The 18,379-nt window shown below is 56.8% G+C and overlaps 9 protein-coding genes and 2 non-coding genes across 11 annotated transcripts; 6 read left to right on the top strand and 5 right to left on the bottom strand.

Annotated features, from left to right (window-relative positions):
• Nucleotides 1-74: 74 nt before the first annotated feature.
• On the bottom strand, nt 75-2,814 carry N656DRAFT_778762 (P-loop containing nucleoside triphosphate hydrolase protein). Its single transcript, XM_064815063.1, has one exon. The coding sequence runs from the start codon at nt 2,424-2,426 to the stop codon at nt 294-296; it is 2,133 nt and encodes a 710-aa protein (XP_064670803.1). The 5' UTR covers nt 2,427-2,814; the 3' UTR covers nt 75-293.
• A 49-nt stretch (nt 2,815-2,863) lies between these two features.
• On the bottom strand, nt 2,864-5,652 carry N656DRAFT_730781 (kinesin-domain-containing protein). The gene is made up of 2 exons (XM_064812632.1): nt 5,293-5,652; nt 2,864-5,242 (listed from the first exon to the last, which is right to left on the bottom strand). The coding sequence occupies exons 1-2, from the start codon at nt 5,501-5,503 to the stop codon at nt 3,150-3,152; spliced, it is 2,304 nt and encodes a 767-aa protein (XP_064670804.1). The 5' UTR covers nt 5,504-5,652; the 3' UTR covers nt 2,864-3,149.
• Nucleotides 5,653-5,808: 156 nt separating this feature from the next.
• N656DRAFT_778765 (uncharacterized protein) lies at nt 5,809-7,310 on the top strand. The gene is made up of 3 exons (XM_064815064.1): nt 5,809-6,096; nt 6,146-6,264; nt 6,323-7,310. The coding sequence occupies exons 1-3, from the start codon at nt 5,925-5,927 to the stop codon at nt 7,193-7,195; spliced, it is 1,164 nt and encodes a 387-aa protein (XP_064670805.1). The 5' UTR covers nt 5,809-5,924; the 3' UTR covers nt 7,196-7,310.
• A 572-nt stretch (nt 7,311-7,882) lies between these two features.
• Nucleotides 7,883-9,397, top strand: N656DRAFT_690979 (DNA glycosylase; the record flags this gene model as incomplete). The annotated part of the gene is made up of 1 exon (XM_064810650.1): nt 7,883-9,397. A coding segment is annotated over one exon (1,515 nt), but the record flags the coding sequence as incomplete, so codon positions are not given.
• On the bottom strand, nt 9,005-10,474 carry N656DRAFT_778766 (Isochorismatase hydrolase). The gene has a single exon (XM_064815065.1). The coding sequence runs from the start codon at nt 10,101-10,103 to the stop codon at nt 9,438-9,440; it is 666 nt and encodes a 221-aa protein (XP_064670807.1). The 5' UTR covers nt 10,104-10,474; the 3' UTR covers nt 9,005-9,437.
• An 18-nt stretch (nt 10,475-10,492) lies between these two features.
• N656DRAFT_649774 (uncharacterized protein) lies at nt 10,493-12,550 on the top strand. The gene is made up of 4 exons (XM_064810445.1): nt 10,493-11,381; nt 11,431-11,997; nt 12,052-12,282; nt 12,364-12,550. The coding sequence occupies exons 1-4, from the start codon at nt 10,566-10,568 to the stop codon at nt 12,385-12,387; spliced, it is 1,638 nt and encodes a 545-aa protein (XP_064670808.1). The 5' UTR covers nt 10,493-10,565; the 3' UTR covers nt 12,388-12,550.
• A 62-nt stretch (nt 12,551-12,612) lies between these two features.
• On the bottom strand, nt 12,613-14,257 carry N656DRAFT_730797 (acid phosphatase/Vanadium-dependent haloperoxidase). Its single transcript, XM_064812634.1, has 2 exons — nt 13,826-14,257; nt 12,613-13,757 (listed from the first exon to the last, which is right to left on the bottom strand). The coding sequence occupies exons 1-2, from the start codon at nt 13,991-13,993 to the stop codon at nt 12,744-12,746; spliced, it is 1,182 nt and encodes a 393-aa protein (XP_064670809.1). The 5' UTR covers nt 13,994-14,257; the 3' UTR covers nt 12,613-12,743.
• A 329-nt stretch (nt 14,258-14,586) lies between these two features.
• On the top strand, nt 14,587-14,678 carry N656DRAFT_t68. Its single transcript has one exon. It is a non-coding gene; the product is annotated as a tRNA-Glu (tRNA).
• A 152-nt stretch (nt 14,679-14,830) lies between these two features.
• N656DRAFT_649782 (uncharacterized protein) lies at nt 14,831-15,734 on the top strand. The gene is made up of 2 exons (XM_064810446.1): nt 14,831-15,584; nt 15,645-15,734. Exon 1 carries the CDS (start codon nt 14,952-14,954, stop codon nt 15,435-15,437), a length of 486 nt encoding a protein of 161 aa, XP_064670810.1. The 5' UTR covers nt 14,831-14,951; the 3' UTR covers nt 15,438-15,584; nt 15,645-15,734.
• N656DRAFT_t69 lies at nt 14,918-14,988 on the bottom strand. The gene has a single exon. It is a non-coding gene; the product is annotated as a tRNA-Gly (tRNA).
• Nucleotides 15,705-18,024, top strand: N656DRAFT_649825 (uncharacterized protein). The gene is made up of 2 exons (XM_064810448.1): nt 15,705-16,321; nt 16,424-18,024. Exons 1-2 carry the CDS (start codon nt 15,972-15,974, stop codon nt 17,709-17,711), a joined length of 1,638 nt encoding a protein of 545 aa, XP_064670811.1. The 5' UTR covers nt 15,705-15,971; the 3' UTR covers nt 17,712-18,024.
• Nucleotides 18,025-18,379: the final 355 nt, after the last annotated feature.

Here is an 18,379-nt window from a genome sequence, read left to right on the forward strand (position 1 = left end):
ACCGAATGCATTCTCCCCCGCCAATACCAGTTGCTTCTTAGCAATGCACAATGTCCAACTCTCTTCGAGAGTCTTTTCAAGTGCTATACCAGAGCGTAGGGAAGCTGAGCCCCTCACTCGATACATATTCAGGAGGTCCTAATCTCGGCCATCTATACAAACATTGCCTCCAGCAAGCAACAAACCCTCAAGAGCCCATATCGTCCCTTTCCCCCCCTCTCTGTGCCTTCGTCCGATGACCAGGGTCTATGGTGTTCCATCTGGCCGGCGTCTGGTGGTTTCCCAAATATTACTTACCGAGTCTGCTCGGTCTTCTCCTCCTCCTTTCCCCCCTCCCCCTCCTTAGCATCCACCATCCCCATCTCCTGCGCTGCCCAGAGCTCCGCATACAGCCCATTCCCCTCCATCAGCGTCCTATGACTGCCCATCTCGACCACACTCCCCTCCTTGAGCACGATAATCAAATCCGCATCATAAATCGTCCTCAACCTATGCGCCACAAAGACACTCGTCCTAGCCTTCTCCCTCAAAATCTCATTGATATTCGCCATCAGCGCCTGCTCGGTATGCGTGTCCAATGCACTAGTCGCCTCGTCAAAAAATAACAGCGGAGGGTCCTTCAAAATCAACCTCGACACCGCCAGCCGCTGCTTTTCCCCGCCTGAAATCATCAGCCCGCGCTCGCCGACCATGGTCTGGTACCCGTGCGGCCAGGACTCGATCTTATCATGGATGTGCGCGCGGCGGGCGGCGGCATGGACTTGTTCCAGGGGTGCGTCGAGGTTGCCGTAGCGGATGTTGAGCTCGACGGATTCGTTGAATAAGGGTGTGTCCTGCGGCACGACGCCGATGGCACGTCGGAGAGAGTCAAGACGCACGTCGCGGATGTCGGTGTCGTCGATGAAGATCCGGCCGGATTGTGGCTCGTAGAAGCGGAAGAGGAGGCGGAGCAGCGTGGATTTGCCGCACCCCGATGGACCGACCACGGCGACTTTTTTGCCGGCGGGGATGGTGAGAGTCAGGTTGCGCAGGATGGGCCGGTCAGGGTAGTAGCCGAAGGTGACGTTCTCGAAACGGATTTCACCGCCCTTTGGAAGGGTCAGGGGTTTCGCGTCGGGCTTGTCCTTGATTGTGACGTTGACTTTCTGCAGGTTGAAGAGGGTCTCCATGTCGAGGAGGGATTGCCGCAGCTCGCGGTAGACGGAGCCGAGGAAGTTGAGGGGCACGGAGAGTTGGAAGACGAGCTGGTTGATCAGCACCAGGTCGCCGACCGACAGGGTGCCGGTCACGATGCCCTTGGCGCCGAGCCACATCATGATGGTCAGCGCGGAGGAGAAGATGATGTTTTGCCCGCTGTTGAGGAAGGCGAGGGATGTGGCGACCTTGATGGAACTCTTTTCGTACTGCTGCAGCGCCTTGTCGTAGCGGCCGATTTCGTACATTTCGTTGTTGAAGTACTTGACCGCCTCGTAGTTGATCAGCGAATCCACGGCGACCGTTGAGGCCTTGTTGTCGGCCGCGTTCGCCTGCCGCCGGAATTTGGTCCGCCACGCCGTCGTCCAGATGGTAAACGCCGTGTAGGCGGTCATGGTGAGGGCGGTGATGGCGGCAAACTCCCAGCCAAAGTTGTACGTCAAAATACCGCACACCATGGTAATCTCCAACGCCGTCGGGACAATGTGAAACACCATGCTCGTCAGCAGAAAGCTAATCCCCTTAGTCCCGCGATCAATCGCTCTCGTCAAACCACCAGTCTGCTTAGACAGATGAAAACTCAAATCCAAATTCAACAAATGCCCAAACGTCTGCTTCGCAACCCTCCGAATCGCCTTTTGCGCAACGGACGAAAAAACAGCGTTGCGCAGCTCTTGGGACAGCACGGCGCCGATCCTTGCGCCGCCGTATGCGAGGATCATGGCACCTGCCACGGTCGCCACGGTGCCGCCTGTGGCCGCAAAGTCAATGTTGAGCGAGTCGACAATCTCGCGGAAGTAGAAGGGCACCTGCACGTTGAGCACCTTGGCGCCGACCAGCAAGCCCACTGCCAATACCACCCGCATCTTGTCCCCCCAGCTGTCCTTGGGCCACAGGTATCGGGACATTTCCTTCATGATGGCCCAATCGGCCCGGCGCTGCTCTTGCGCGGTCTTGTCTACCGCCGCGAGAGGGTCGACGGGGGGAGGGCGCCCGGGTTTCGAGTTGGTCGGGGGTGTGGGGGTGTCGGCATTGGTGGTTTGAGGCCTGTACAGTCGCGGGGAGGTTGTGTGGAAGACGGCGCGCAGGGGAGATGAGGAGGCGGTTGGGTGAAGCACGGAGAGTCGAGGCGTCCACGGCTGGCGGTAGAGGGCGCGGCCCGAGTAGACTAGAGGGGCCAGTCTGGCCCGGTGTAAGCTCGCCGCCATCATGATGCCTGGTTGCGGAGCCATTGTGAGGAGGAGGAAAGGGGCATTTTCTCAGCGAAGAGGACAGCAAGGTGCTCTTCTATGACGCTCCGATGCCGCGCGATTTTTGCGGGATTGAAAAGGGGCACTGGCGTCGTCGGAACGGGTGGGCCTCAGCAGGGAGTCGGAATACGAATTGAGATGTCGTCTAGCATATTAAGCGTGTATCCCTGGTTCGTCCTGGCCGGTGTTGACGAGCGATTTGTGCGGCGCGTCTTCGGCGAAAGAGGTTGAGCTCCGATAGCTCCTTCCGAGGCATCGGCGCAGTGTGGGGCAAAGCACTGCAGAGTGCAGATGGATGATGCAATGCGGGTGGTTTATGTACTCCTTAGGGTTAGGGTGCACAATGTATAAAGTTCTGTGTGGATTTGTGCAGTGACTCGGACTTGAGAGTGACCGTGACTTGAACTTCGAAAAGTGCAAGAAAGGGGAATTCGAACTGATTCCCGTCAACACCATCATGCAATGTATTCACTCGGTGATCCCCACGCCTGTATTGTATATTATGTATACAGCTAATGCAGTGTCTTCAATGGGTTAACAAAGCGAAAAACCGCACGAGGTAAACCCACATGCAAATGCAATGCCAACAACCAGACCCTTCTTAAACCACAAACGCCTCGCAACAATGCAACAATGCATGCTGAATGAGCCAGGACCAGACCTTACTCAACCACCAATTGCAAAACCGATGCCCAGAAGCCGATGCTAAACTACCAACCCTTCATACGCCCTCTCAATGGTACGACTGCCCATGCCCGGCAGCATCTTCAGCTGCGCAAGCGACGCGACTCTGGCCGACTCCTCATCCCCCCTGAAATTGAGACAGTCGATCAGGTCCTGCGCCTTCTTCGCCCCAAAACCATGCAACCCCTTGATCAGCGCCAGGTCGCGCGAGTTGACAATATCCAGCAACTTTTTCGTCCGCGGCGTGGCAGGGACGTCCTCCCCGTCGTGACCTGCCGATGAAGCGCCCTGCTTCAAATCGGAAGACGATGACGATGACGAAGAGGATCCTTTCTTCCTTGACGCCTTCACCCGACTAGGCTTTCCCCCCTCGTCGTCGTCAACATCAGCCTCAGTCCCATCCTGATAATCCCCATGCCCATCTCCATCATAACCACCACCATCTCGCCTCTTCCGCTCCTTCCGCCCACTCCGCTCAGGTAGGCTATCACCCTCAGCCTTGGCGGTGGTAATCCCCAACTTGACCCGTAACCGCTCAATCTTCCCCAACAATTTCTTCTCTCCCGGGAAAAACGGCAGCGCCTTCTCATAAAACTGCAGCGCCGCCGCGTCGTCGCCGCATTCCTTGGCCTGCCGCGCCTGCAGCAGGAACCGTAGCCCTTCGGATCGCCCACTTCCACCACCATCCTTCCGTGACTCGTTTTCGATGCGCCGCTCGAGGGCTTCCAGTCGGCGCTGGACTTCCTCGCTGATTTGGTTCTGGTTCTGGTTGGGTATGGGCTCGGCCTGTTCCGGCTGTGGTTGTGGTGGCTGTGTAGGGACTGGTTGTTGGGTAGGAAGAGCCATGGTGCGTGTGGCTAGGATCTCGGCTACCTTCTTCTCCACCATGGCCTCGATCTGTGCGGCTGAGATGGGGACTTGTTGTTGTTGCACTTGTGGTGGGCGGGATAGAGCATGCTGCTGCGTCGGGCGTGCAAGCTTGGACGGGCGTAAATCAGCCGCCGATTCGGACGCTCTCTTAGGCGGCGGCGCGACGACCGGCTGTCGAGGCTGCGACGAGTTGGCCGTTGCCGGGACCACGGGACGAGCTGAGACGGCGGCGGGTTTCTTGTCCGTGTACACGCTAAACGCTTTGACGGGCTTGTCGGGCTTTTCAGCCGCCTTTGCTGCCGCCGCCGCGAGGGCCCCGGTGTGCACGTTGTGCGCGTTGGCCAACGGCCGGAGGGGCTGCCGCTGGATATTTGTCCCACCTCCAACCCCTCCCAAGGCAGAATTGGTGCGCGGAGGTTGCTTGAAGACGACCTCGTTCTCGATCTCGCGCACCTCGATGCGTTTTGCTCTGGAGCTGACGTTCAGGCTGCTCAGTGTGTCGAGGTGGTAGCTGCGTACCGGAGCCAGATTGAGGATCATGATGGTGATGCCGTTGTTTTGGCCCAGCGACAAAATCCGCGTCATCTTGGACTCGCGATACGGTATGCGCTTGTCCCCCCGCGAGATGGCGTCGATGCACTGGCTCAGCACGAACAGGCTCTTGTTGATGGCCGCCGACTCGACCAGCCGCTCTTTGCCGTTGTCGGTTCGGCGGTTGTCCTCGGATCCGGCCAGGTCAATTGCGGAGGCAGTGCTCTCCTTGACCATGTCGCCGGTCGTCTGCGTCACCTTGACCCGCAAGATGGCGTGGCTCCGGCTGCTGTGCGCGTTGAGCTTGGTGGCGGCCGTGACGCGGTTGTTGTTGGCTTCGAGGTAAATCCTCTCGAAATCCTTGAGATCCCCGCACGAGCGCTCTGACAGTCCGACCACGATCGTCTTGCCGTCCTTCTCCCGCAGAGGGAGGCCAGCGGGCGTCCGCTTTTCAGGCGGCTCGAGCAGGTCGTACACCTTGTCGTTGTAGATCTCGTAGTATGACAGGGCAACTTCGACGGTTGTATTCCCGTTGGTGTCCTTCATGATCTTCTTTCCCCTCCGGAAGACGTTGCTGAGCAGTCTGGGTATCACCCCGCGCTCAGCGAGTCTCAACCCGCCACGCATCGTGTGCGTCTTGCCGGTGCCGGTGACGCCGTAGGCGAAGATTGTCACATCTAAGCCTTGGAAGAGCGCCTTGATATGTGGGGCCACTGGTCAAGCATTAGCGAACCCGATGTGCCAGGGAGAGAGGCTTTCTTGCCTTCGGCTGTGAAGAGCTCCTCCTGGCTCGTGGCCCGGTCATAGACGCTGTTGAATGCGAACGAGAACTCTTCGGCCTCGTTTTTGGGGCTGGGGATCTTGACCACTGTCAAGGGACTTCCCTCTGCAATGCGGTCTGCACGCACAATGACGTCCTTTTCCAGCTCGTTTTCGAGCAGCGGACGGATTCTGGCAACAACACGGACCGACATGGCGGATCTGGGGGCATTAACGGGCGGACGGTAAAGGAGCAGGGGAGGGAGGTCGGAGAAAGGAAAATCACGCCCAATTAGCCTCGGCGCTGTGAAAGCCAGATGCTGTGATGGCTGCGCAAGCTTGAAATTGCTTTGGAACTGGTGAATATTAGCTGCGATAACTTAAAGCGACCCAGTTGTTTTTTTGGGTTGCATGTTCAGCCATATCACCGAGGCAACAGTAACCCTGCATTTGGCTTCAGTGGCCCGTGCATTGAGCGGGTAAACCCGCAGACACCCTGTCAACCCAGGTGCAGGCCTGCATCGCATTTGCGGGACCTAAAACTGTACTTCCAGGTTCGTAGATTTCAACCTCATCGACTTTGAGCTCCCAGTGTGTGGCATTCCACCACTTCGCTGCCCACTGGTGCATACCGTCATGAGCCGCCGAAGTCTCCTCCCGAGGAGAGTCTTGTCCTCACAATTGAAGGCTCCCGGTTTTGTGTGCAGGCAATGCAGAGCAATTCAGATCAGCGCATCCCCCACCACCGATTCCCGCCCAGCTGGCGATGCCTTCGGAGCTTACCCCGGGGGATCCAGGGACTCAGCAGGTGAGCATTGGACCAATTTGCCCGATTATAGAGTACTAACGGCGAAAAGACGCTCGCTTTGAGGTCCTAGGCTCACCGCACTCTCTCCTATCCGTCACGCTGTCGGCATCGCAGCGACTCTACACAAGACGAGGGTCACTTGTCTCTGTCGCCGGCAAAGTCGAGAATGTACGTTCAAAGACCAGCAAGCCCCTGGCTGCGCATCTGTTGATGACCACCCTCACAGGCACAATCCACGCTTACTCTCCTCTCCCCGCTACGACGCGCCGTCCTCGGCATCCCCTTCCTCTACCAGCGCATCTCCTCCACGACGCCCATCACCGCCCTGATCGCGACAAAATCCCCCAACACAACCTTTTCCATCCTCCACCTCGACGGCACAACCGACTGGATGGTGGCCCAGCGCAACGCCCTGCTCGCATGGACAGGCCACACACTTACCCCCTCCCCGCGCATCCAACAGGGCCTCTCCATCGCACACTGGGGCAACACGCATCTCACCGGCCGCGGGCTGGCGGCGCTGTCTGCACCGGGACAGATCTATGAGCTGACACTGGGCGAGGGGGAGGAGATCACCCTGCACCCGTCGCACGTGGTGGCGTATTCGGTTACTAAGAACCCGCCGCTACCGTTCCGGTTCAAGAGTACCAGGTTGAGCTTGCAGGTTCCGGCCGTGCCAAGCTCGATTACAGCTGCGGCACGGAGGGCTATGCCTGAGAGACTGGCCAGGTTCTGGAATGCCATGCGCGACACGGGGACGTACAAGGCTGTTGCAAGGGTGCTATTTGGGGTAAGGACGGCGGCGAGAAGGTCGATTTGGGGGGATAGGTTGTTTTTGCATTTTCGTGGGCCGATGACGGTTCTCATGTCGAGTCGTGGTGTGAGGGTGAGGGATGTCTTGAGTCGGGAGGATGTTAATGAGATTGCGGATACCGAGGCGGGGGTGGTGCCGGCGGCGCTGGAGTTGGCTGCGAAGCCGAGGGTGGAGGAGGAGGCGAAGGTGGAGGAGAAACCCGTGGCGATACATGTTGCGAGTGTTGGGAAGGATGGGAAGGTTAGTTTTGAGGATGTGAAGGATTTGAGAGACTTCGTGAGGTGATGGGAGGTGGGCTGGTGGACTTGTATATTTCTTTGTAACTGTAGAATATGCCATGTTCTGGCGAACGGGATCGAGGGAAGGGTGTAAAGAATAAAAGTAGAATTTCAGTTTCCAACATTCTTTCCATCCACCCAATGTTCACCGTGGCGTCACCCTCACGTCCTGGTCGCCCAGCTGCCAGCAGGATCCTCTTCCTCGCCGTGAATGTCATCCTCCCCTGAGCATGGCAAGGGTTAGGGTTTAAATCCTTCATATTGTCTCGCTCAACGCGACTTCCACCTTCTCTAACCCCGAACTAAGAGCAAGGTACCTGGGGAAGAACGAAAAAGAGCAGTCAAAAGGCGACTGCAATTCGGCTGCAAAGGCACAATGGGCGTCAGGCAAAGCGCCCGTATAGCCGCTCAAAACGCGGGCCGCAAGCCACCACAAAACGAACTTCTAGTCGAAGACCCTGACGCGCTTCACGACGCGATCTCCATATCAGAGCCAGATGACACCGACTGCAGCAGACCAGCCAAGCGACGCAAAACAGCGACAACACCCTGGGCAAAGCCCGGTTCAAGCTTCAAAACCGAACTTCATCAAATCCGCCAAACCCTCTTCAGCCCATCCTCACCCACGCCCGCCGTCCCCGGCCATGGCAATGCCAATGCCAATACCAACATCACCTACCCCCTCCCCTCCTTCCCCTCCCGCTCACACCCCCTATCCTACCACCGCCCCCTCCTCCTGACCTCCACCACCACCCGGCAGTCTCTCCTAACCTGGTTCGAGACGGTGCACACCGCGCGCAACATGCCCTGGCGGAAACCCTTCATCAACCCCAACCCCTCCTCTTACCATGACCAAGACCCCCTCAAACTGCGGTCCCGACTCGCCCAACGCGCCTACGAAGTCTGGATCTCCGAGATCATGCTCCAACAAACCCGTGTCAGCGTGGTCATCGACTACTGGACGAAATGGATGGCGCGGTGGCCGACTATTTCTGATCTAGCCGCTGCGCAGCTTGAGGAGGTGCTTGAAGTGTGGGCTGGGTTGGGGTACTACTCGCGCGCGAGAAGGGTGCATCAGGCGGCGAGAATGGTTTGTGGGCATGGTTCTGAGTCTGAGACTGGGATGAATGGGGTGCTGCCGAGTAGCGTGGAGGTGTTGTGCAAGGTGCCAGGGGTGGGGAGGTACACTGCGGGCGCGATCGCGGCGATTGTGTTTGGCCTGCCGGAGCCCATGGTGGATGGGAATGTGCTAAGGGTGCTGAGTCGGCAGATGGCGGTTTTGGGGGATGTGAAGGGGGATAGGAAGGTGGTGGAGGTGCTGTGGGATGCCGCGGGGGAGTTGGTTAAGGCTGTTGCGAGGGATGAGGACCCGGAAGGAGGGCCAAGTGATAGGCCGGGAAGATGGGGCCAGGCGCTGATGGAGCTGGGGAGCACCGTCTGCACGCCAAAGCCGAACTGCGGGAAGTGTCCGATTACTGAGACGTGTCGGGCTTATGGGGAGGGTTTGGCGTTGGCTAAGGGAGAGAGGGAATGTGGAGAGGTGATGGACATTGAGGAACTTTGCGATCTTTGTTCGTCTTTTGAAGGGCAACATGAGCTGGATGGAGGGAAGAAGACGGTGATCAGGTCGAAAAAGAGCAGCAAACGAGCGACCCGATCGCGATTCTTTGCATCGACCGGCCGATCGGAGCACCCATCCGAAGAAATGCTTGGAACTGCGGTTAATCACGCAAGCAAGTTTCCGCTGAAGAAGCCCAAAAAGACGATTCCCGAACAGGAGACTCTTGTCTGCGCCATACGTGGCCCAGATGGCAGGTTCTTGATTCACAAACGACCAGACAAGGGGCTCCTCGCAGGGCTATGGGAAATGCCTAGCTGTGTTCTTCCAGACTCGAACGTCAGCGCGGCCAAGAGGAAGAGAATGGCCATGTCATACGCTTCGAGCCTTGTCACCACGAAAGAAGCCAAGGGAACAAACCCTCGGCCAGCCCCGGCGCTCAGACATCTTGGAGAACTTGGAAGCATCCCCTGGCAGTTTTCGCATCTTCGGTTGACCATGCACGTCCACCTTTTCGACTTAGATGATACTGCTAAACCGGGGAAGCCAGTCTTTGAGCTGGACGCACACCAAAGATGGGCTTCGCAGGAGGCCCTCGTAACGATGGGAACGGGTATGAAGAAGTGCTGGTCGCTTGTAAAACAGAGCATAGACCAGCGGCCGAATATTTCGGGAACTTGACTAGAAACCTTCAGGAAGAGCATGACAGACTACCAGTCCTCTCCCACCCTGCAACCGCATCCTTCCAGTCAACAATTCTCGCCCCCTTCGCCCGTAACCGCTCTTCAACCTCCTTCTCAACCTCGACAGCGGTCTTACCCCCAACATCATAAGTCGAATGCGCCCCCGACAGCAAGGTAACCTTGAATCCCGCCGCAAGGGCGCCGTTGCACGTCGACTCAACGCAGCACTCGCTCTGGATACCAAAGGCCACAACCTCGTCTATACCCATGCCTTTGAGGGTTGAGGCCAGGTCCGGGTTCGACTGGAACGTGTCGCCTGCCATGGAGTCAGTAAGTAGGACGAGAACCGCGGGGATTGTCACTGTTGGTGAACATGACATACGGGTGTTCTTGTGGACCAGCATCTCGGACCGGCAGTCTGCACGGGGCTCAAAGACTAATCCCCAAGCATCGCTGCCCCGGATAAGAGGGCCGTCTTCGGGTTTCTCTTCGTGCTGCACGAAGACGAGGACTGGTGAAGGCTGGGCATCTTGCTGTGAGTCTACGATTCTGCGTGCAGCGGACAGGATCTTGTCGCCGGCTTCTCGGATTCGCTCAGCATAGGGGATCTGCGTCTTTGGGTCTGTCGCGAGGTCATTCTGGATGTCAATTATGAAGAGGGCCGTGGTCGCCATGGTGAGTATAGGGGCCGTCCCGAACGGTTGAGTTCAATGGATGTTTGACGGTGAGTCAGTTCGAGGAGGACTGGGAGTGGAGTGGGGTTTAAAACGGGAGACAGGTGGAGGCTTCACTTTGCGCCGTCTTATCCATGCTGCTTCTGGGCCGCATCGGCGTAGCTCGCCCCAGCCTAACAAAGCATCTCGCCCACAGGTTGGATGTCTGTACGTGGATAGGTATTTACAGCATGTTGTTGGGTTTTTACGAAGGGTTGGGATCGACAGCCATTGCTGTTGAACCGCCAAGAAACCCTGGCTTGATGACCTTTTCACGGCGCCAAGTCGGCATGCCATCGGAGCAGGGACCCGCCGAATCGGGTCGCTGGCCCCGGGACTCCACTGGAAGCTTTCTCCGCACACGCCACATGCTGTCCTCGGCACAGCACAGTTACACAGGGCGTGAGTCGCGCTACACAGAAGATGCACAGTGACCAATCCGCTGCGGCGGACTTACACAGTGTTGTATCACAATCAACGACGATAGACCGGTCCGTTCAGCAGCCTGACTCGCCCAGCGACAGCGTAGAACCAGCCAACCCGCCCACCACCGCAGACCCCAGCTCGCCGCCTAACCACGTTGCACTTGCTCCCCCTGAGCCACTTCAAATCCAACCCCCTCCCACCACCGTCTCCAAGTCCCTAACCCTCCGCCTCTACACCTCCCACTTCCTCTCAACATGGAACTCGCGCCTGTTCGAGGCAGGCGTGGTCTACTTCCTTGCCTCGGCCTTCCCAAACAACCTGCTGCCCATCTCCGTCTACGCATTAGCCCGCAACGCGGCCGCCATCGCGCTGACCGTGCCCGTGGGCAACTGGATCGACCGCGCCAACCGTCTGACGGTAGTCCGCGCGTCTATTGTCGGGCAGCGCGTGGCTGTTACGGTTTCGTGCGGTATTTTTTGGGTCATGCTCGCCCCTCAGAGCAAAGGGGCGCTGAGTGGGAGGGTGTTGGATGGGCTGTTTGCGGTGAGTGTGGTGCTGGCGTGTGTGGAGAAGTTGTGTGCGGGAGTGAATTTGGTTGCGGTTGAGAGGGACTGGGTGGTGGTTATTACTGAGCGGGATGAGGTTGCGAGGAGGATGATGAATGCGCGTATGCGGAGAATTGATTTGTTTTGTAAGCTGCTGGGGCCGTTGACGGTTGCGTTCATTGCGGCGGCGTCGGTCCCCGTGGCGGTCTATTCGACGCTGGGGATGAATGTGGCTTCGGTGCTGGTGGAATATTTCTGCATTGAGACGGTATGTTCATGGAATTGTGTTTATAGGAGGATGTACTGAGAGTTTGCAGGTCTATCGCCGGGTCCCAGCTCTCCACCGTTCCTCCTCCCCGGGGACATGCCAGTCATCCGGGGGCGTTGCTCACCAAGGACAAACCCGCCCGCGACCGCGTCTCGCGTTCAGTCAATGGCTTCGTCGTACGGCATCACAAGTCATAATGATTCCGTCCTTGCGCCTCTACTTCAGCCATCCAGCCGCCATCCCCTCCTTCTCCCTTGCCCTGTCGTATCTGACCGTCCTCTCGTTCTCCGGCCACATGCTAACCTACCTGCTCGCTTCGAATATCAACCTGTGGCAGGTCGGCATCATCCGCGGCGTTTCCACGCTGTTCGAGCTCAGCGCCACCTGGATCGCACCCCGCCTGATGAAACGTATCGGCGTCATCCGTACCGGCCTGTGGGCGATCACCTGGCAGATGACCTGGCTTGCTGGCAGCATCTCGTGGTTTTTCTCCTACTACGCTCACGGGTACCAATCAACCCACCTGATGCCTGCTGCTGGGCTTACTGTTGCTGTGGCGTTCAGTCGGGTTGGGCTCTGGGCTTTTGATCTGTCGGTGCAGAATATCGTGCAGGATGTATGTGCTATCTCCGTCTCCCGCGCAAGGGTGGCTGTGCTAACTGTCTCCCAGGAGGTCCAGGGCGATCGAAGGGGGATATTCTCCACTGTCGAAACCTCGTTCCAGAATGTGTGTGACTTGCTGTCTTGGGCTTTGACGATCATTTGGTCAGATCCAAACTCGTTCCAGTGGCCAGTTGTCATCAGCGTTGCGGCCGTATACATAGCGGGGGGACTTTATGCTTCGTTTTTGCGCCGGCGCAGGGGGCATCTCATTCATGCACCGTCATGCCTCAGTCCGAAGGTAGATGCTTGAAGCTACGGATACAATTACGGAATGTAAAAGATTCGTCGCTGATGTTGCAGAACGGGGGTCTGTAACTAGGGGCTATACCACCTGCATATGTAAAGAGGTAGATGCTACCCCCGGCCAGGAGGACTTGAATTGGATACAGTACACTGAAGAGAGCCTCCCTGCCAATGGGGCTCGTTGATCATAAGAGCTCTGAATTCCTTGATTTAGTAGTTGGAAGTGGTACTTCCTCTGTCTCCCCAGACTGAGTAGAGAGGAAAGCATCGTATGAAAAACAACTTCCGATAGGCATTCATGCAGTGATCATTACTAGAGAATTATGTTATGCTAATGAAAATAGTACAGTAATACTAGACCTACATCGTGAGTGCTGTCTCTTTGGTATCAAACTTATACAGATTAACAAGACACTTTAAGAAAGTTGAACGAAACATAAGTAATGAAACCATCGCCTATACCATGTTATCGCCCCTGGGATGATAAGGCTGACCGTTACCCCTAACCGTCGCCGACTCGGGATAACTCACTCCATTCGCAGGATACCCACTCACCGCGCTATCCCTCGCATAAGTAGCACTGCTCGCATTGCTAGGCTCCCTCCTCTTCTCCCTCCACGTCTTCCTGCCCACCCCCCTCCTTCTCCGTCCCCACCCCAACTTCCGCACAAACAGCGCCCGTTCCATATACTCCGGCACGAGCGCTCCCGCGGCGACATAGTCAAACGTCCTGTTCCTCGTCAGGGGGATATGATTATACCTCCAATCCCAGACTGCCGCATAGCAAACCCGGTATGACATGAACGCCATCACAGTCCCAATCACCGCACCCGCGATAATGTCGTACCAGTTATGCGCCTGGTCAACAGATAGGGCGCACGCCTGAAGCACGGCGCCGAGCAGCGGGGCGACGAGCAGGGCAAGCCAGTAGAAGGACGCCTGGAAGTTGGCCCAGACTTTCAGCTTGGCGTTCATCCACAGGAACAGGAACACGTAGCCTGCAAACGCGCTCGTGGCGTGGCCGGACGGGAAACTAGTCATGGCCGTTTGTAAGGCTTGTTTATCCGGGTTGGTGCAGATCTCAGAAGTGTACATGATCTGGTGGAAGCCGACCGCATTCAAGCCAGTGGTGTTGTGGGATTGGGCAAGGGAGATGTCGGGTTGGCAGACGGCGAGGAAGTACGGGCGGAAGCCGCCGATGAGCTGTTTGATGATGACCTGGAAGAGGGAGCCTAGGATCAGGGAGTAGAGGAGGCCGAGAATGGCGTTGTTGGCGTCCCAGAAGGAGCGAATGCGGATCTGCGCGAGGAGGATGATCCCGATGGGGATCACGGCGTCGATTACGCCGGATAGGGAGGGGGAGATGATCCAGTTGCGGTTGGGGTAGGCGAATTCCGGGTAGACGATGTCGCCTGACTCGGTGAAGGTGATGGGGAAGTTGCGGACTGCGGCGAGGGGGGCGCGGTAGATCTGGTGTAAGGTTAGGACATGAAGATGACCGTTGGAGTGGTGCTATTGGAGGAGTAATGTAGACATACACTTAGGGCGGCAGCGCCGAGGATCGCCATGGCGAGCACATCCTTCCACGAGATCTTGATCCAGTCGATGACAAACCAGACGAGCTGCTTGAAGAGGGAGGCCCGACGGGGATCTGCCTTGCCGTTTGGCGCCGCCTCATGCCGGGGAAGACCGGGGAGAGGCCGCATTGTTGCTGGCGACGATGGGGTCTAGGACGAGTCTTGGGCAGGAATCGCTGTTTATTCAAGCCCCAGGTACCCTGAGCTGCTGTAAGTGGTAAGGATGGGGAACGAATTGAAGATGGACTCGACTAAGTCCAGGTCTCGACCATTTATCAATTTTATCCAACATGGTAGAATGCTTGGACACTGGCATTTCTTGGGTGATGCAATCTGTCTGGTGCTTTGATGCCCGTTGCGTGTTGTTGGGCTGGGCGAGGCACTGACGTCACAAACGTAGGGTGACTGCTGTCGCGTGCCCAATGCTGTGTTTTGGGAGATGATTGGCTTTTGATGCTTGGTTTTTCAAGAAGGCGCTGTGCACAAACAACGCGCAGTGCGTCATCGCCCAATCCACGCTTTCCTGCCAGTCGTGTTCACTCTACGGGCAAGCAAGGCAGGAACGGCCAAGACTTTGGAATTTCGCTGGGATCCTCCCAATCGGCTTCCATCGTGTACCCTAAAATGCGATCTTCATGGCGACGCAGATGGCCATCTTCTGGTCAATCATAAGCACCAATGCCGTGCAATCTCCCATCAAATCGGAACCACACACGATTCGATCGGGTATGGTGTAGCGGTAACATCGTTGACTCTCACTTCTCAGGAGTGACTGCTCTCTCAACAGCCCCGGGTTCGACTCCCGGTATCCGAGTCTCCATATTTTTTCACCTTTTTTTCCCATGCCCCTTCGTGAGATTTCATCAAGACCCTCCCCTTCCGATGCAATTTTTGTTTCATTTCCCCTTTCTTGACAAAATTAGGAAGCATTGGTTCTCAATCAGGTCAAGCGACCCATCTAACCCGCCATCGCACAACTGTCTATGGTGTACCGAATCTTAACCAGGCCAAAAAAGAAATTTAAGCCCTTGCTAGGACTTTCCCACGCCGCCATGCGTCAGCCGCGAATCGAACGCGGGGCCCATCGATGGCAACGATGGATTTTACCACTAAACCACTGACGCTTGCGTTATTGACAGTGACATATGTGGATAGTGGGACTTGTCTAGACCCATCCGCAAGGTCAACAGCCCTGCCGAATTGCGGGTGGAGACCGCGGTGGAGTTGTGGGCACCGGTGGACGGAGCAAACGCCGAACCAGCCCGATTCGACCCACCTTTCGGCGGCCCACCATGACAGGTCCGACTTCAAGTTCACCACGACCGGCGTTATCCAGGAGGCCATTATATGCCGATTCCGAGAGAAGCTCATCCACGTCACTTGGAGCCTGTGCCATGGCCACGGGAAGCCTGGAATACGCAATGAAGACACGGCGATGCATCTTGCGTCGCCCCTACAGCAGACCGGCTCTTCAGGCGCCGAGACTTTTGGCCGTTCGCCCCCTGATCACCACATCGATGCATCTACGATCGGCACCTTTGACTCTCCATTGAAACTCAGCTATTGTCCATGACCAGTGCTCTCAGTTCTAGACTTTTCCAAGCTGTACTACCTTGGTTTCTTTGTGCTTCGTTTACCGCCGGCACAACCTACTACGCTACCGTCCGTCCACAGTCCACTGTCTACACCGCTGAGTCTAGCTGAGAGTGTATCATTGATAGTGAGAAGAACCGGGTTATGGGTTCCGAAGTGAGTGGGCTTACTCTGGGAGTATCGGTAGGGATTGCCGGCTATGGCGAGCTCAGCCCAGCGCTCTGGTGGTACCGTCAGTACATACAAAGGCTTGCTCTGAACAAACGCCCACCATTCCCAGCCATCCGGGACGGGAATCCAGAGCCGCGCAGTTCTAAGAGCCATTGCTCTTGTCGTCGTACTTCCCTTTGTCTGAGCAAGGTTGACTCTTTCTCCAGACTGGGACCAGAGCAACTCCATTCTGCTGATCAACAAGGCAGCATGGGGCCGGGATTTCCGCGTGTACCACCAGTTTGAAGGTACAGACAGGCGGGGTGAAGTGCATTTATGTCAGAGAGCAGAGGAGAGGCATAATATGGAATACTTAATGCTGCCGACTCACCCTGCGACCCAGCTCCAAGTGCTGGACCACAACGTAAACCACCCACAGATGGGATTGAACTACTCCCGCCCACCGGGGAACCACGATCTCTTTTGGCTCGTTCCACCGTCCTTCCAAGCCTCTCACCGGCACCGGCGCCGCCAGTATCGCCATCGTCGCCGATCATTCTGTTATGATTCTGGCGAGGCCTCAAGAAAAAAGAAAAGCAGCCCCTGCTTCGTAGCACTGCTGTGTTGCGCTTGTTTTGGTTTAGTTCGCCTAGACACAGACACCGCCAGTACGGCACAAGGTAACCGCAAGCGTACCTGCCACACAACCAAGGTGTATGTATCGAACCACTTGGCCTCTGAACAAGGACCCGTCTTGCCCTTCGCCCATCCTCGTCCCCCCCAGAGTCCTGTACTAACCCGAAAGCACCGGCACAGAAAGAGAGGAACAATGTCCGACCCACCCTCAGAAGCAACTATCCTAGCCCAGCTGGACGCGTGGGTGCTAGAGGACGAGCAAGCCCGCAGGATCCTGCACATGGAACTCCTCGAGCGGGAGCTAGGCCAGCAGCGTGACAGCACCCACACCAAGACCAAGAACAAGACCAAAGCTACTACTACCCCTCGTAGTAGTAGCAGATCCCTTGAGAAATCAAAATCCCAACCGCGCCAGCACCAGGAACTTGAAGAGCCTGAGCCCGAACAGACGGCCGTCAGCCTCGCCATGCAGCTGTCCCTGGAGGAAAGGGAGGCGGGGTTGCGGCAGGCGATGCTCGAGCAGGCAAGGCTGGAGGCGTCGTTTGCTGCGCAACAGAAGCGCAGACGCGAACGCGAACGCGAGCTACAACTGGAATTGCAACGGGAAGCTGCTGCGACGGCGAGGCAAGAAAGGGAACGGGAACGGGAACGGGAGGCGGTGCGCGAGCGGGACAGATTTGAGGCTGAGGTTAGGTACTACAACTACGCGCGGAGTGAGAGGAAGGAGAAGGAGAGGGTGGAAAGGTCTGAAAGAGAGGTGGTTAGGTTTGATTTGAAGAGGGTGGAGAGGGAGAGGGAAGAGAAGGAAAAGGAGAGAAAGACCCGGCAGGGTCATGTTGGGGAGTCTGTTCTAGACGAGGTTGTGAACCGGGTGCGTGAGGAGATTGAGGAGGAGGCCCGGTTGGGAAGAAGAAGGCAAAACAAGTTAACGCGGGACCGGGAGGCGGAGAGGTTGCAGGCCAAGGCCAAGATCATGTGGCAGCAGGTGAAGGCAGATGTTGCCGAAGACTCAGAATCGGAGCGCAACCCAACCTGGAAAGATCGGCCTCGGCTTGATCACCATCGCCATCACGCTACGAGTACGGGCTATCTCACGCTCGACTGGGACCTCTCCACCACAACCACGGCGCGGCGGGTGGGGGACAACGAGACCGAGACTGCTAAGGGATTACCATCCATGCACCGGTTGCGCCCTGACACCCGCTCTGCATTCCCGCAAGTCCGTTTCCGGGATGGAGACGTGGAAACTGAGACTGAAACTCGTCACGTCCGCCGTTGGGAGGATGGTCGTGGCCGCTGGGCCGAGACGGAGGCTACCTTCTGGGAAGACGACGAGCTCGAGGACAGCTACCTCTGGAGCAAGGTGTCTACGGAGCATTGGGGGGTTGCCATCCGTCAGGAGGAGCAAGGGCGGGACGGATACCGTCGGTATCGAGAAGCTTCTAGGTTTGGAAGAGGGTTCATTTGAGGCTCCATGTCGTCTAGTGGGCGTTTCTTGGTCCAATATTCTTGGGTCGGTTTCATAGATTTGGGGTTCGGTGTCTTTCGCTTTCTCATTTGATGGATTTGGCATGTGATGGGTTGGAAGTTATTATGGGGAGGTGGGATATGGGAGAGAACTACCGGTGAACTTGGGGTCAGGTAGCTACCGTATCAACGCCAGAGGCGGAGTCAGTCATCAATGGCCTACTCAATTACTCTCTCAACTTTGATTACCGAATGGCGAATCTCAGCAGCATCGGGGAATGTTCTCTGCCCTGGATATCTTGCTGCTCACACTTTTGATACTCAGGGGGCAGAGACATGATGTCTGTCCCCACAAACTCAAACCTGCTGTATCCAGTCGACTGACGTGTGATAATAATTCCTTCGAACCTGCTAGAACAAGTGCAATCATCACCCGGCAGTCATACCAATCTACCATCTTAAATCAAATCCACTGACCAGGACTGGATATTCATTCGGGCTGTTGTGTTTCTCGGCCAGACAACCGGACCCGGGTCACCAACCAGCCCTCGCATTCGGCAACATGCCGTCCGCCATGTGGCAGGCTGCCCCTGAGTTACAAACGGGGGTGGGGCTCTTGAACTCTCAATGTCAGGGAGGGCTGTGTGTCATTCATCCGGCTACCGGTTA

The sequence above is a fragment of the Canariomyces notabilis genome, assembly GCF_033297395.1.
Source record: "Canariomyces notabilis strain CBS 508.74 unplaced genomic scaffold N656scaffold_9, whole genome shotgun sequence".
Lineage (NCBI taxonomy): Eukaryota > Fungi > Ascomycota > Sordariomycetes > Sordariales > Chaetomiaceae > Canariomyces > Canariomyces notabilis.

Bases quoted from the DNA above. Each gene is read 5' to 3' on its own strand.
- N656DRAFT_778762 (XM_064815063.1), bottom strand. From the start codon at position 2,426: ATGGCTCCGCAACCAGGCATCATGATGGCGGCGAGCTTACACCGGGCC.
- N656DRAFT_730781 (XM_064812632.1), bottom strand. From the start codon at position 5,503: ATGTCGGTCCGTGTTGTTGCCAGAATCCGTCCGCTGCTCGAAAACGAG. The intron at 5,243-5,292 runs GCAAGAAAGCCT...ATGCTTGACCAG, and splicing joins GGAGCTCTTCACAGCCGAAG to TGGCCCCACATATCAAGGCG.
- N656DRAFT_778765 (XM_064815064.1), top strand. From the start codon at position 5,925: ATGAGCCGCCGAAGTCTCCTCCCGAGGAGAGTCTTGTCCTCACAATTG. The intron at 6,097-6,145 runs GTGAGCATTGGA...AACGGCGAAAAG, and splicing joins GGGATCCAGGGACTCAGCAG to ACGCTCGCTTTGAGGTCCTA. The intron at 6,265-6,322 runs GTACGTTCAAAG...CCACCCTCACAG, and splicing joins TCGCCGGCAAAGTCGAGAAT to GCACAATCCACGCTTACTCT.
- N656DRAFT_778766 (XM_064815065.1), bottom strand. From the start codon at position 10,103: ATGGCGACCACGGCCCTCTTCATAATTGACATCCAGAATGACCTCGCG.
- N656DRAFT_649774 (XM_064810445.1), top strand. From the start codon at position 10,566: ATGCACAGTGACCAATCCGCTGCGGCGGACTTACACAGTGTTGTATCA. The intron at 11,382-11,430 runs GTATGTTCATGG...GAGAGTTTGCAG, and splicing joins AATATTTCTGCATTGAGACG to GTCTATCGCCGGGTCCCAGC. The intron at 11,998-12,051 runs GTATGTGCTATC...ACTGTCTCCCAG, and splicing joins TGCAGAATATCGTGCAGGAT to GAGGTCCAGGGCGATCGAAG.
- N656DRAFT_730797 (XM_064812634.1), bottom strand. From the start codon at position 13,993: ATGCGGCCTCTCCCCGGTCTTCCCCGGCATGAGGCGGCGCCAAACGGC. The intron at 13,758-13,825 runs GTATGTCTACAT...ACCTTACACCAG, and splicing joins TCGGCGCTGCCGCCCTAAGT to ATCTACCGCGCCCCCCTCGC.
- N656DRAFT_649782 (XM_064810446.1), top strand. From the start codon at position 14,952: ATGGCAACGATGGATTTTACCACTAAACCACTGACGCTTGCGTTATTG.
- N656DRAFT_649825 (XM_064810448.1), top strand. From the start codon at position 15,972: ATGGAATACTTAATGCTGCCGACTCACCCTGCGACCCAGCTCCAAGTG. The intron at 16,322-16,423 runs GTATGTATCGAA...GCACCGGCACAG, and splicing joins ACCTGCCACACAACCAAGGT to AAAGAGAGGAACAATGTCCG.